Source organism: Silurus aristotelis (assembly GCF_946808225.1).
Source record: "Silurus aristotelis genome assembly, chromosome: 16".
Taxonomy (NCBI): domain Eukaryota; kingdom Metazoa; phylum Chordata; class Actinopteri; order Siluriformes; family Siluridae; genus Silurus; species Silurus aristotelis.
In genome coordinates this window covers 16583669-16598420 of record NC_139589.1, presented here as the reverse complement: position 1 = coordinate 16598420, position 14752 = coordinate 16583669, and the positions used below count along the sequence as shown (strand labels likewise).

Below are 14752 nucleotides of genomic sequence, written 5' to 3'. Positions count from 1 at the left end.
AAAAGGAGGCGAGAATGTTAGAGATGAGGGTGACAGGAAGAGAAAGCCTACTTATTGGCTTACTTTCAATACCAGAATATGTGAGAGCATGTTTTATGTAAACTAGATGCATATGAGGGGAAACTTGGCATGTGAATGATACATATGGGAATAAATAATTATTGTGCAGGAGCATGTTTTTATGCAGCAGAAACCGATTCATCATTTGGGCTCAATTCAATTGCCTTGATATCATACAACAGTTATTTGTTATAGTAACATTTGTTATGTTAACAGAAATCAGAAACAGCACTAAGAACTGCACTCATTTCTACACAGAGTTGTGAATGTGCATGAGTATGTGCACCTCAACAAGATTTTTTCTTGCTGTGTTTGTCAGTAAGTAAAAGAAAGCAATGAGGGAGTTGGGGATTCTCTCTTTTTCTTTATTTGCTGCCAACTAATTTTCTGCCGTCTCCTTCATTTTGACATTTAACTCATGAGTTCCTGGAGTGATTTTACTGACTAATCAGATTCCTTCCTTAAGAGCATGGTTTTTTAGAATCATTGTTGTGAATAAAAGAAGCACTAGCTTCTTTTACATACATATTAAAATTAGTAACAATGCAAAACAAAACCTCTAAAAAGTATAATTTACTAAACCAAATCTTAATCTTAACTTTTCAGCTGAGTTGACTTGAACAAGTGATTGCAACCAATAACTGGTAGCATGACACTGTTAAATTAATATGCAAAATAAACATTAATCTATTTTTATCTTGAGGAAAACACTTACAATTAATTCCTTATGTAAAACAGTTTTTTCTCTGAAAATATGGTGGTTATTTTGGGATGCTTGCCTTTAGCCTCAAGAGGACAAACTAAGTTGCTAAGTGACATCATCAGACATTTATTTAATTGTTCCATGTCCTGTAGACCAGCGGACCCCAAACTATTTTGCGCCACGGACCGGATTAATGTCGGACAATATTTTCACGGATTTTCATGGTATTTTCTAAATATAATAATAAATGTGAATCCACTGAGTAGTTTTTGTTTATTTTGCTAGCTTGGGGGGTTTCAGTTTAGCGGTAATGTATTATGTGTTCGCGGCTGGAGCAGCCCCTTTAAGAAGGTAGCGGATGGAGGTAAGACGTGTGAGCGAGGCATCTTGACATGCATCAAGAGTGAGTCATAGACAGATGTGGCGGAGGGATTCCGGTAATTTTCCAAAATAAAACATTGTTCAGAATCAGATAATAAATAAAATAAAAATAATGTAAGTTATGTATTCTTTCTGTGTGGCCTGGTACCAATTGAACCACAGACCGGATGTCCAGGGGTTGGGGACCACTGCTGTAGACCATGTCAAGCATTTACCTAGAAAATAGTTTGTGTGTGTGTGTGTGTGTGTGTGTGTGTGTGTGTGTGTGTGTGTGTGTGTGTGTGTGTGTGTGTGTGTAAAAGGAATGTTAATCCTGAGAAGTAAACTGCCTAAACTCACAGAATCCAGGATTCTTCTCCTGGTGTTTATGTGTGTGTGTGTGTGTGTGTGTGTGTGTGTGTGTGTGTGTGTGTGTGTGTGTGTGTGTGTGTGTGTGTGTGTGTGTGTGTTTGTGTGTGTGAGTGTGTGTGTGTGTGTGTGTGTTTTTGTGTGTTTTTGTGTGTTTTTGTGTGTGTGTGTGTGTGTGTGTGTGAGTGTGTGTGTTGTGGTGTGTGTGTGTGTGTGTGTGTATGTGTGTGTGAATGTGCACTATCATAGTGAGCACATTACTGGGACATGTTGTGACTCACTGGCTTCAGCAGATGTGGAGAACAGGAGAACAGGGCTGGACTGGCTTTCAGTTAAAATGCAGACTGGTCTGCCCCATTAGGGGTGTAACCATTGGATGAGTTGGACTGATGCATTGATTTAATAAGCACCAATTTAGATGACTAAATAAATGTACTCAACAGCTTATTTTATTCCTGAAGAATGGTTTAAGATAATGGCTTTTAAAAAAATGCGGCTTTCTAGTTTAATCAGCTTTTAATAGATGTTTGATTCTACTGAGCATTTAGCATAATACTGAAGCTACAATGAGTAAAAATGTACTTCTTGAGTACTTCTTGAGTTTTTGTCTGTGCCAGCTTCATCCGTTCTCTTCTTGCTACTGCCTCTTTGTTTGAACCTGTCCTCACTGTACCAACTTCCAGTAGAATTATATGCAATTGATGCTATTTACAGTGTGTTCGCATATTTTTACATCCTTAATACAATTAAACATAAACATTTTTACTTGGCTGCAAAAGTAAAATTTTATATTAAGCAGTCGTTTTGTGACTCAACTTCATGACTGTTGAATCTAAACTCTATTTGCTGAAGCTGAGGCCTGATTAGAAAGAACATTCCTGTACTGAGAAAAAAATGGAAACTTATATTTTTTTATTATATAAGGGGAGTTTTTAAATTTGAATTAAAATCATAAATTGTCATTGTGTGATGAAAGCAAACGGTAAAGAAGGAAACTTTGCTTAAGTTTAAGGGTAAAGACTTTGTGTTGCATGCGGTTTTGTCTGTGTGTTGGGGGGGTCCTGGTCCTTGGGGAAGTACCGTCTAGCACAAGCAGCTGTAATGAGAACCAGTTTCTCATTTTATGTGGAAAGCTGGAAAGAGAGAGAGAGAGAGAGAGAGAGAGAGAGAGAGAGAGAGAGAGAGAGAGAGAGAGAGAGAGAGAGAGAGAGAGAGAGAGAGAGAAAATAAGCGAAAGAGACGATGGTAACTCAATGGGAAATTACTCAATAAGTAAATTAAAGGAATTACAATATAATGTCATTATAGAAAATTCCAAGCAGAAATACATTTATAACTGAAACCTGTTCACTATGCCATCATTGTGTAAAATTACATGATTCAATGTTGTTGGTTTTCGCCACAACCAGGAATAAAATCTTAGCAGGCAATAGGTTAGATTAAAAGTAGATCCCAACAACAGAAAACTTGAAACTCTGTAAAAAAAAAAAAAAAACTTTGTAAAAATGCAGACCATCTCATCCATATAGAAGCTGTTGCAGATAAGTTGCATGCAAACATTTGTTTCTGTGAGTCAAACATTTGTTTCTTGTGAGTCTAGAAGATACTGTTTTACTAAAACAAGTGTGTAAACCATTCTGAATATGGAATATGCCAATAAGGTTAATTTGTTTAAATACTAGATGGCAGTGAATGTTTAAATATCATGATGGAGGGAATTGTCGTTGTGGATTCAGTGAGAGACTCAGGTATATCTTAGACAAAAACAACTAACACAATATCACCACATATTAGAGGGTGGCTGGAATAGTGCAGTTATGCAGCACTAATTTATTGTAAATACCTCACTAATACATGTCATGTTTTACATCAAATAGTAAATGTACTCATGCATATCATAAAGTTAAAAGCTTTTGACACTCCCAAATATTCGAGTCCATACAAATTGGTAGGTACTAGGTCAATATTTTTAGTTCTGTGGTACTAACATTTGATCGCCAAAAAAACATATACTGGCTGCAATTATGCAGGAATTGCTGCAAATCTTATATGTAGGTGGAGATCATTTTCCCTATTATTGCAAGCATTTGTATAACAGTGTGAACAAATTACAGTGCTCCAATGTCTTTCAGAAAGCACACATAAACTGTCATATAATGTAAGTATAAGCAGATGCAAGTGTAGATATTTTTTTGATACGTGCTAGTAAATACAAATAAACAAACAAAACTAAAAAATAATAAAAAATACACCACACAACAAAGCTAACAATGAAACAAGAACTATAGCCTGATTATGAACAAGAAGAACTATTAATGACAAGAGCAAGACAGTGAGAAACACAGAATCAAGAACGTGGAATGTGTGAATGTGTAGAATGTGGAGGTGCAATGGCTGATGTGAAACATAGTTCAGGGACATTATCCTGACAGAGGTCCCCTCAAATATGCGGCTCCTGACACGCAAATCCCTTCCGGGGGGGCCTGGGAGGCCAGAGGTGCTATCCCCTGCTCCATGTTAGCCTTAAAGCTCACAGGGGGAGCAGAGCCAGATGGGGAAATTATGCTTTCTGTGAGGCAAGTAGCGTGAGCAACGTCCTTAGCTCAGCAAGAAGGCAGAGCAATGTCATCAGCCAAGCAGAGCAGAGGACTCTCTTGCCAACTTATTTGCTAAGTGCTTAGATAAAAAAAAAAAAAAGTTAAATTTAAAGATGAAATTTTTCTTGTCTGCAAATTTATTTGTGTCAACAAGCTGAGTGTTTTGTGTGTGTGTGTGTGTGTGTGTGTGTGTGTGTGTGTGTGTGTGTGTGTGTGAAAGAGAGAGAGAGAGAGAGAGAGAGAAAGAGAGAGATCAAGACAAATTGATTAATATGAATCAAAAATCTGGAACACACACATACAAAAACACACACAAACACACACCTACCTATCTTCCTATCTAAGAAAATCTGGCGTGGTATCAATGTTGTCTCAGTATACAACTAATACTGTTTTTTCACTCTTCTGTGGCTCCTCTTTAAGAGGGTAACACACACACACAAAAACAGCAGGGGTAAAGGGTAAAAAACACACACACACACACACACACACACACACACACACACACACACACACACACACACACATCAGTGCAAATACAACAGTGTAATAAGACAAGACTGAGGCCTGAACTGAACTGTACTTTGTGGTTGAGCACTCATTAAAATCCTCTTTGTGTGTGTGTGTGTGTGTGTGTGTGTGTGTGTGTGTGTGTGTGTGTGTGTGTGTGTGTGTGTGTGTGTGTGTGTGTGTGTGTGTGTGCCTGCGTGTGCGTGTGCGTGTGTGTGTGTGGGTATGTCTGGGACTGTTTAGATGTTGTACAAACCTGCAGATACTTTTTATGTAACCACACTAAACTGTTAAAGATAAAAATGTAGCACATATTAAATGTTTTGCATGTGCTCACACTCCTCTTGCTGACTATATAAAAACACATACAAATATTGTGTACAATCACTTTTAATATGCATTTCAATTATTCTGAGAAAAATAAATTCCAGCTAAGAAATGTTAGTCAATGAAAGTGTTTTTCTGTAGTTTTTAGGGTAGTTTTCAGCAAAGAGTTTTGCCTCAACTGATAATTAAAGAATATGTTAACCTTTGATAACCAAATTGTGTAGGCTTGGTTTAACTTATTTTACAAATCTTAGAAAGTTTCTAAAATGGTTCTACCTTATTTAAATGTTAATCAGAGATAAATTCTGATAAAATCTTACTCAGATAAAACTTATTTAAGAATTGTTTTAAGACATGCATATGCAATGCTTTGCCATTAGTAGAAGTTTGCTACTTTGCTGTGAACCATAAGAATGATTTCTATCTTTTGTCTGTCAGCAGGTCATAAAGCTGTCTTGTTGCTTGCACAAACCTACATAGACGAACAGAAAAAAAAACTAATTATATACTTCTCATTCTGATCAAATTATGAACACTGCACTGTGCTCACATGCTCTGGTTTATGTTGCAAACAGGGTTATGAGCCTAGGTTGGCTTGTAAGTAAGGTTAATGATCAACAATTAGCAATCATCAAACCGCACACTGTAGTTAACATACACAAACACACACACCACAAATTGAGCTCTGTAATAGCTTTTTTTTGTTTAGTTTTTTTGCGACATAACTTGAATAAGAAATCAGCCATTTTATACCTTTTAAAATGTAGTTATTAATCAATTGCATATGGGGGTGTTTGGTGCCACGCCAGAGTTCAAGGGTAAATGATTCAGGAGTGAATGTGTTTGAACCTTATATACTTTTGTGCTCAGATGATCCATGATTCCAGGTTGGGGGGGGGGTCATGGCTCAGAAAACAGTATTGTTTTTCCTCAACATTATTTTAAGCAACATCAGTTTGGATTGGAATGCAAAAATGTTTAATTCTTATAATTTCAAAGTTGCTGTACAAACATTTGCAGAAGCTGACAAGAAATAAAATACACCAGAAATGTGTTAAAACATGTTGCTAATTATAGAAATATAACCCTGCTTTGCAAACCACAAAGCCTGTTATTCTGTTACTACATGGAGGACAATATAAAGTGATTCATGTTACATTAATCATCCACAGAGATTTAAACCAATTAATTATTGCATAGACAGAGCAGATTGTTCTGGCTTACATTATGAGTTGTATACTGAGCCTGATTCTATACAGGTGCAGGAGATTTTATTGGAAGAGTGAAGTCATAAGATCTTTGACAGCTGAGCTAACTTCAACAGCTATCCATTTTATACATTTAATACATAATGACCTGATTGTCAAAATGGAGAAACCATTCGTGGGAAAACAGCTGCACATGATGCGTATATAAGCATGTTACAGGTATGTACTTACTGTGGAATCATTATAGTGAGACGTTTAGGTGACTCCATTAAACATCCCCTTGTGCATTTGATGTGTGTGTGTGTGGGGGGGGGGGGGTGGATAGGGCTCTAATGTGTGTCACCTTGTGGAATTTGGCATTAGGTCTTGTGGGTGCTGGCTAACCCCTAACTATCTCAAAATGCTCTCTCACACACACATAGAGAACCATGTATAGATACAGGTGACCACCTGTATCTATACATGGTTCTCTATGTGTGTGTGTGATACATGGTATCTATACATGGTTCTCTATGTGTGTGTGAGAGAGAGAGCATTTTGTACTGATTGTTTTTCCTCAGGATTTATGAAATATATGAAAATACATAACATGGTGGTGGTCTATAATTCTCTCTCATTGGGGTTGAATTAGACATCATACAAAGTTTGTGCAGTGATATTTCTGAAATGCTGCTTGAACTATTTGACTCCAGCTAGTGAAAGTGTGTGTGTGTGTGTGTGTGTGTGTGTGTGTGTGTGTGTGTGTGTGTGTGTGTGTGTGTGTGTGTGTGTGCACTTGCATGTTTATCAGTACAGATGGATTACTTTAAAAAGCATGTCACAAAGTAGTCATTAAGTGTGTGTGGTCTGGATACCTAAAACCCCCAGGGAACAGTGAATGTGACATGTGAGTGTTTGAGAGACACTGATACACTGTGCTGGTTCACTCACAACTCCAGCTATCACTTCATTACAGTAAAATAACTGATGTTAATGCAACTTATAACCCATAGATGCAAGTACGAACCATGGTGGGAGTTAATTATACATAGTGGGAAAAAATTATTTATCTTAAAGGAGTTCATTTAATACAGCAGCATGTACAACCCAATTTAAAAAAAGCAGGGACGCTGTGTAAGATGTAAATAAAAACTGAATACAATGATTTGCAAATCTCATAAACCCATATTTTATTTAAAATAGAACAGAAAATACATATTACATATTGAAACTGAGAAAAAGGTAAAAGGTAATTAATTTTAAATTTGATGTCCGCAAATACAACAAAGAAGATTCAGAACTGCTGAGAAGGTAGAATTCTGTATTAAAAACAAATAGGACAACATTTCTCTCCCAAAACCCCAGCAACTGGTCTCCTTAGTTCCCAGATGTATACAGACACACAATATTTGTTTAAAAGTTTTGCTACACAATACATTTAGTTTTTATTTACATTTTAAACAGTGTCCAAACTTTTTTGGAATTGGGGTTTGGGGTAACACTGTTTAGTACTGTATTCCATCTTGTCCTGTTTCTTAATAAATTATTATTTTGATGGAAATGACTCTGGATATGTTGGTTGTAAAGTTAACAACATAAATAATTTTTGATGCGGTCTTGCTTGCTTGAAATGTCACCTCACTAGAAACTGCCCAATCACAGATAAGGTTTGTTTTACAATAACTGGCTTCAAAAGTAAAAAACTGACATTCTACCCATTTTAAGGAACACTTTATCCCCCTGCTATTGAAGTTAGTACAAAATTTCTGTGAACTCAGGAGTGTGACTATTTCCTAATAAAATAGGCTACATATGTGCGAAACAATATGCTAAATCTTGGTCAACCAGCAGTTGCCGGTTTGTACATAATGCAGTTAAACAAATGTGTAAATTAGCACAGCAAAGTTTTTTTTTTTTTATACGGTTTTGGTTTTTACTCATTTTTAGAAATATTTTCTGATCTTTTATATTTATGACAAAATGTGTAAAATTGCAAGATCATATTACATGACCTTTGTAAAAATGTCTAATGTCACTTTCTATAAAGCAAGTTTTATAGACAAAGTCTGATGAATGCTCTTATTAATGCTCTTAAAAACCTTTCTGAAAGAGTGGAGGTTATTATAATGGTAGAAGAGGGGCCAAATTGAATAGGTAAATATAGATATGTTGTTCAGGAATGCACTTAATTTTGGCCATTTCTTGTACACCAACACATTGGCCAGCACAATGTTGATGCAGTCAACCATAGGAAAAATAATTTACAGTTTATTTACTACGTGGAATTTTATGGATACATCCACCATTTTTATTCAAACCAAATAAAATTTTGCTGTATTATTGTTATAACTTTTACTGGTTCTGACATGAGATCATGCTTAAAAAATTATTACGGTACTATTACTTTTATTCTAATCATTTTTTTTTATTATTGAATTTATTGAAAAAAACACTTTATACAGTGTTTAGTGTACTTACTGTCTCTATCTCATCAGCTAACCTGTGTTTTTCACTTTATTTTACAGTCCCTTTCTCACTAGAAGTACACAAAAGATTTTGTGGCAATGTGTAATTCATATTTGTTTGTGTATAGTGTACCATATAGGGTAATTAAAATGTATTTACTTATCTTTTTTAAAACTTACATATCCAAAACTATTATTGCAGACACAATTTACTTCTGCAACAATTTTCCATGTACTACACCACTTAGCTTTAGTAGTAGCTTTAGTAGTTTTAAGACAGACAACATTGCAAACTTTATTAGACCCAGCTCAAAATTTTTTTTCTAAAAGCCAGAAAAAGACTTTGTTGAAAAAGGTGAATGGAAAAACTTAAGATAGACTTATAGGGACAAATTTCTGACTTTAAAATTCATACTTGTAAATCTTATTCCTGTAAACTGCTTTGGGACAATGTCCATTAAAGCGCAACATAAATAATATTGAAGTGAATTGAAAGAGTAATCCAAATGTTCTTTTGAATCATGCTTGACCTTTGGTGTGTATACCTATCATTGCAACATGCATCTATTTTTGTATCGGTCTTTTTTCTCTCTGTGGGAAAAAAGGCTGAACGTTTGACCCATGTTTATCTAAAACCAAGACACTTGTGTATTGTTATGTAAATTATGATTTTCTTGTAAACTGTATATTTTTCTGTTTGTCTCTCTCAGCTGACCTTCTGAAGATTTTAGATTTTCCGAGTTTGCCTGATGGTGTAACAAAAACTACAGGCTTCTGCACACACAGGAAGTCATCAAAAGTGCCTGATGTAGCTTACAGAGTAAGCAAAGATGCTCAGCTTAGTGCTCCTACCAAACAACTCTACCCATGTGAGTAGCGAATACATACACAAATACACACACACCTGCACATCCCCACACTCTTGTAAAGAAATCTAAAATGCTCAACAAGTCCCAACTAATGGCTGACAAACAGCTGATATTACTTGGAAATAAGGTTTTGTGACGTAATCTATTAGTGATGTATTTGGCTAAGAATATCCTGCCATCATAATGTCATAAAACCTTGGCGTAATTGTAATTCTGCATGTGTGTTTAGGCAAGAACAATTGTAGTAAAGACAAAGAAAGAGGAGAGAAACCACACTTTCAGAACTTTCTGCTGATGTGGCAAATACACATGCCTCTTTATTACATACACACACACATACACACACACACACACACACACACACACACACACACACACACACACACACACACACACACTCACTCACTCACACTCTCTCTCTCTCTCTTTTTCTTTTTTTTTATCAACCTAGCTTTGCATTTCAGTCTTTAATGTGTGTGTGTGTGTGTGTGTGTGTGTGTGTGTGTGTGTGTGTGTGTGTGTTTGTGTTTGTGTGTGTGTGTGTGTGTGTGTGAGAGTGTGTTAGGGTGGGGGTGGTAATGAAGGCTTGGAAAGGGGGTTAGTTTGGAGATTGTGGATGATGGACATGTATGTGTTCTATAGACCCTTTTATTGCTTATAGCTCAAAAATACAACACTGAGCCATAAAACTGCCCCAGACTCTCAATTTAGCAGGAATGCACCTGAGACAATCCAAAGAATTTGAATGAGGGGGAAGGGGCAAGAGAGAGAGAGAGAGAGAGAGAGAGAGAGAGAGAGAGAGAGAGAGAGAGAGAGAAGGGAAAGTATGAGTAAGACTAACTGAAAAAGACAGAGAAGCTGAGCAAAGAAGAACGGGGAGACAGAGAGACCGTTCAGCTCAGTTTAGAGTGTCTGGTTTCTCTCTCCCTCTCTCTCTCTCTCTCTCTCTCTCTCTCTCTCTCTCTCTCTCTCTCTCTCTCTCTCTCTCTCTCTCTCTCTCTCTATCTCTCTGTGTTTGTGCTTGTGTGTGTGTGTGTGTGTGTGTGTGTGTGTGTGTGTGTGTGTGTGAGTGTGTGTGTGTGTGTTCCAACAGCAGCACTATGGGATTGTGTAGTAATGTTTTCCACAGACAGACTGAGGTCATTCTAGCACCCTTTCCGCTCTCTTTCTTCCTTCTTTTCCCTTTATATAGACATGCTTTCTCTCTTTTACACTGAGACTTACACATGCAGGGACACAACCTATAATGCTAAATTAAAGTTGCCAGCATTCTTGCCTCAAGCAAAACATAGACATCACGAAGACAGCCAAACTGTAATGGAAAAATTTAGGTGTATAATCAGAAGTGAAGCTTGTAGAAGATGCAATTTAGCAGCTGTCTAAACCTCCTTTAAAGCTCATTAAGTGCTTTTTAGCTTCCACTTGAAATGAGCTTCACGATGCTTGTAATGAATTAGAATGCCTTTTTAATTTTTAATTAATGCCATTGCTTTAATTCTACACACAAAAAAATCTTTATACACCAAACTAGAGCAGTTTGCATGTTGACTTCTAAAGGAAGTCTCTTTTCGAACGTTTTATTAGCCTGTTTATTTTTGCTAACCAAAATACTCACTTTAATTAGACCAAAACACAAATTAGGCAACTGCCATGCAGAAATTGCAATGTAATCCAAAAATATACAAACCAAACACACATATTCTTAGACCTTGATTAAAATTTAGGAGTCACAACACTGCTCTACATTCTGTGGTTTAAAATAGACACACACGACTCTTGTTGCCACTATCTCTGGGTAAAAGTTAGCTATATGCTTATTCTTGGTTTTGTACACTGCCTGGCAAAGGTATTTCAATGTGAGGATGTTTTAATGATTTTTATTATAGTTGATTTATTGTTATCAATTTCATAAAGAAGAACTAAAATAACTATTCCATAAAAATTCTAGATTTTTTTCAATTCTGATTTAATGACATTTGATCAAGTGTCAAGTGTTCCAGTTAGTCTTAAAAAGTCTTTGGTAGAGTAAGACTGTAGGTTTAACTGTCTATCAATGATTTAAATTTTATCCCTGCATTTTTACAGAGAAGATGAACATGACCATAATATTAACTCTAACCCATATAACAAACTCTTAGAATTAACTTTAACCCATAAGCTTTAAACTTATAGCTACTTAACATGTTCTTAATAACTAGTTGTTAATGAAATAATCATGTAACATCACCTTTCAATCCCTTGTCCCTACACATTTATCGTAATGTCCCTTCTTCAAAGCTACAAGAAAATCATTCAATTTATTTAGAACATTTTAGTAAATGTTCTTAAACCATACTTTGACTATGTTTAACACCAAAACAGCATTTTGGCTTTCTGGAACATACCTAAAATACTTAAAACAGAACAGACAGCCACTAGGCCCAGACAAACAAAACTCCTCCTGTCTTAAATCGCCTCAGAACTACCCACTAACAAATCAAACAAAGCTACCACTGTCACATAAGAAACTGTTAAGAAGGTACAAAGCTACATTTGCACAAAACGTCAGTCGGTGCTGCATTGCACATCACAATATCGGAACAGAACACACACACACAGACACACACATCCTCCAAAATGAGGGGGGAAAAACTATTTTGAAGATAAGTCAAGAATGCAAGAGTGTGCTGTTACACGAACAAGCTGCACAGTTTTAGTGAAGTAAACTGAGAGACTGAAGGAGGAGAGAAATGAGGGATAATGAGAAAGCCAGACTCTCCACATGGACCTGGTGCTCCTTCTCCCCCACCCCCCCCTCTCTCTGTCTCTCTCTCTCTGCCTCTTTAAATCGGTCTCTCTTTATCTATCTTTCTCTTTTTTTTTTTCCCTTTCTATTTTCTCTTCCGGTCTTTTAGAGCTGAGTGCTGCTACAACAGTAAATAAATTGTCTTGTTCAACTTTTGGTCGTGTGTGTGTGTGTGTGTGTGTGTGTGTGTGTGTGCAACCAACTTCCTTTTAACGGGCTTCCTTTTACAATATTCCAGAGGTCTTAGCAGCATCTGTTTGGCCAAATTCTGTGTGTGTGTGTGTGTGTGTGTGTGTGTGTGTGTGTGTGTGTGTGTGTGTGTGTGTGTGTGTGTGTGTGATTTACAAAGGAAAATCCTAAGATTGCAGTCATGTCTGGTTTTCTCTTTAAAGAGTCAGACTGCTTCATTCCACCCTCTCTTTTCTTTTTTACTTTTTTTTGGTCTGGATCAAAGCTGTTTTGCCTGTACTTCTTCACGTCCCTCTATTATTTATTTCTTTATTTCTGTTGCTTGCTTATACAAGCACATACTATCCTGCAATAATTCTAATAAACACATTCATTCTCTTCCTAACACTTTCCCTCTCTATCTCACTCTCTCTCTCTTTCTGTCTTGTAGACATATTACAGTAATAAATTGTCTTATGAGGAGTGTGTGCTCATCTCATCTCCCTCTTTCTCTCTTACTCTTGTGGAAACGTTCTCTGAGTTTCCCATAGCCAAGAGCACTTTATCAATGCTCTTGTCACAACATTGTTTCTATTTACTATGCTAAACAGAATGATTTTATGAATATTTAAAACATTTATAACTCATCACTTTCAATTCCTGCTTCAAAATATATAGGTGGGGAAAAAAGCAACTTTTGTGTTTTTTTATATGTGTTAGTTACTATCGGAGAAGTGTAATTCATTCTTGGCAATAACCAGTATAATTTTATCCAAGCCAATACAGAAAATAAGTCACATACTGTATGTAAGAAACAAAAAATTTTAATTATAGACTAAAGATAGAAGACAGTCTGCAGCACTCAGTTAATCAAATACATTTTTGCTAATTAATTTTGCAAATGGGTTTCATTGGATGCAGTCATTCAGATTTAAAACTTCAGTTCACACTGATCTCTGCATTTGACCATACAAAATACTTCTTAAAACTGTAATTTGGCTACTGTAGAGAAGAAGAGGCAAAGTAAATTAAACCGAAAAAAATAAAAATAAAAAATTAGCAACTTTTTTCAATTATTACAGTTTAGAATTTAATTATAAAATGACACGTTACATGGTTAACAGTATTCCTGAGACAAGTTACTTCCAGGGATCACATATGTTAAAGCGACTACATAATTTCTTCAGCTAGGTATATAATATGCTATGAAATGGCATATTAACCGGAACCTTTCTCGTAGGAAATAACTAATTTGCTAATTATTTGACATTTTATTGTTTTGTATATGCCTGTAGCTTCAGTTTTTCCAGAAGACTTCTCCATCGTGGCAACTGTGCGACCAAATAAGGGCAGCCAGGCATTCCTGCTCTCCATCTATAATGAACAGGGCATGCAGCAGCTGGGTATTGAGGTGGGCCGTTCACCTGTCTTCCTCTATGAGGACCACCTTGGAAAGCCAGGCCCTGAGGACTACCCTCTCTTCAGAGGAGTAAACCTGGCTGACGGAAAGTATGATATGTGCAAACACACACAGTGCATAAATCAAAATTGTAATTTATTTTGTGTGTATTTCATTATACAGGTTTTTTTTTAGGAAACCTGTTTAACTGTTAACTGTTAACTGTCAACTTAAATACAAAAGTTTGATCAGTATTTAAGCAGGAAAACTATGTGATCTAGTTTAGTTGGTTGTTTATGTTTGTGTTCTGTTTAATTGTACTGTTCCCTAAAAAGTATTTTTGTTAGAAGAGAATTAGCACAGGTGTTTTTTTTAGTTAATTTACGTTTAAATTGAGCACATTTTAACAAAGTGGTGTTTAAACCGCATGTTGCTTTTTGAAACAATTCTAATAATTTTTTTTTTTGTATAGCGCTTTTAGCAAGGGTCTTGTCTTAAAGCAGCTTTACATAGATAAAGAGGTTATAAAGTTAATACAACATTAAACAGCATAAAGACATATTATAATTAATATTTAGATATTGGTCATACTTGTAAAACAATTTTTGAAGGGAAGTGGTAAGTAGTAGCAAGACGAATAAAATCCACATGGTGAAAAATTTTGTAGAAATGATGGAAATGAATGAATTATGACAAAGGAATTAAATTCTGATTGTTTCAAGTTCTAAAAAACCAAAAATAATATTTAATATTTAAACTAAACACAGTTCAAGTAACTATGTATGATATAGTATGACCCTAAATAAGCAATAAATGGTAAGTCATTAAAAGCTGATGTGCTGCCTGATATACTATGTAATCATCTATTCAGGTTAAGCCTTGCACATACTTACACCCCAGAACTAGACACACACTTATACAGGCCTTTAGCACTACACATAGACAAAAATAAA

The 14752-nt window shown here is 35.9% G+C and overlaps 1 protein-coding gene across 3 annotated transcripts in view; it reads left to right on the top strand.

Annotated features, from left to right (window-relative positions):
- Positions 1-14752, top strand: part of col5a1 (procollagen, type V, alpha 1) — an 84825-nt gene that overhangs the window by 15143 nt on the left and 54930 nt on the right. For all 3 annotated transcript variants that reach the window (XM_083565001.1, XM_083565000.1, XM_083564999.1), the window contains exons 2-3: positions 9289-9447; positions 13696-13909. Coding sequence is in view for 2 of the 3 variants with exons in the window: in XM_083565000.1 (XP_083421126.1) it covers positions 9289-9447; positions 13696-13909 (373 nt within the window). In the remaining variant the exon portion in view is untranslated. The remainder of the gene's footprint in view (positions 1-9288; positions 9448-13695; positions 13910-14752) is intronic.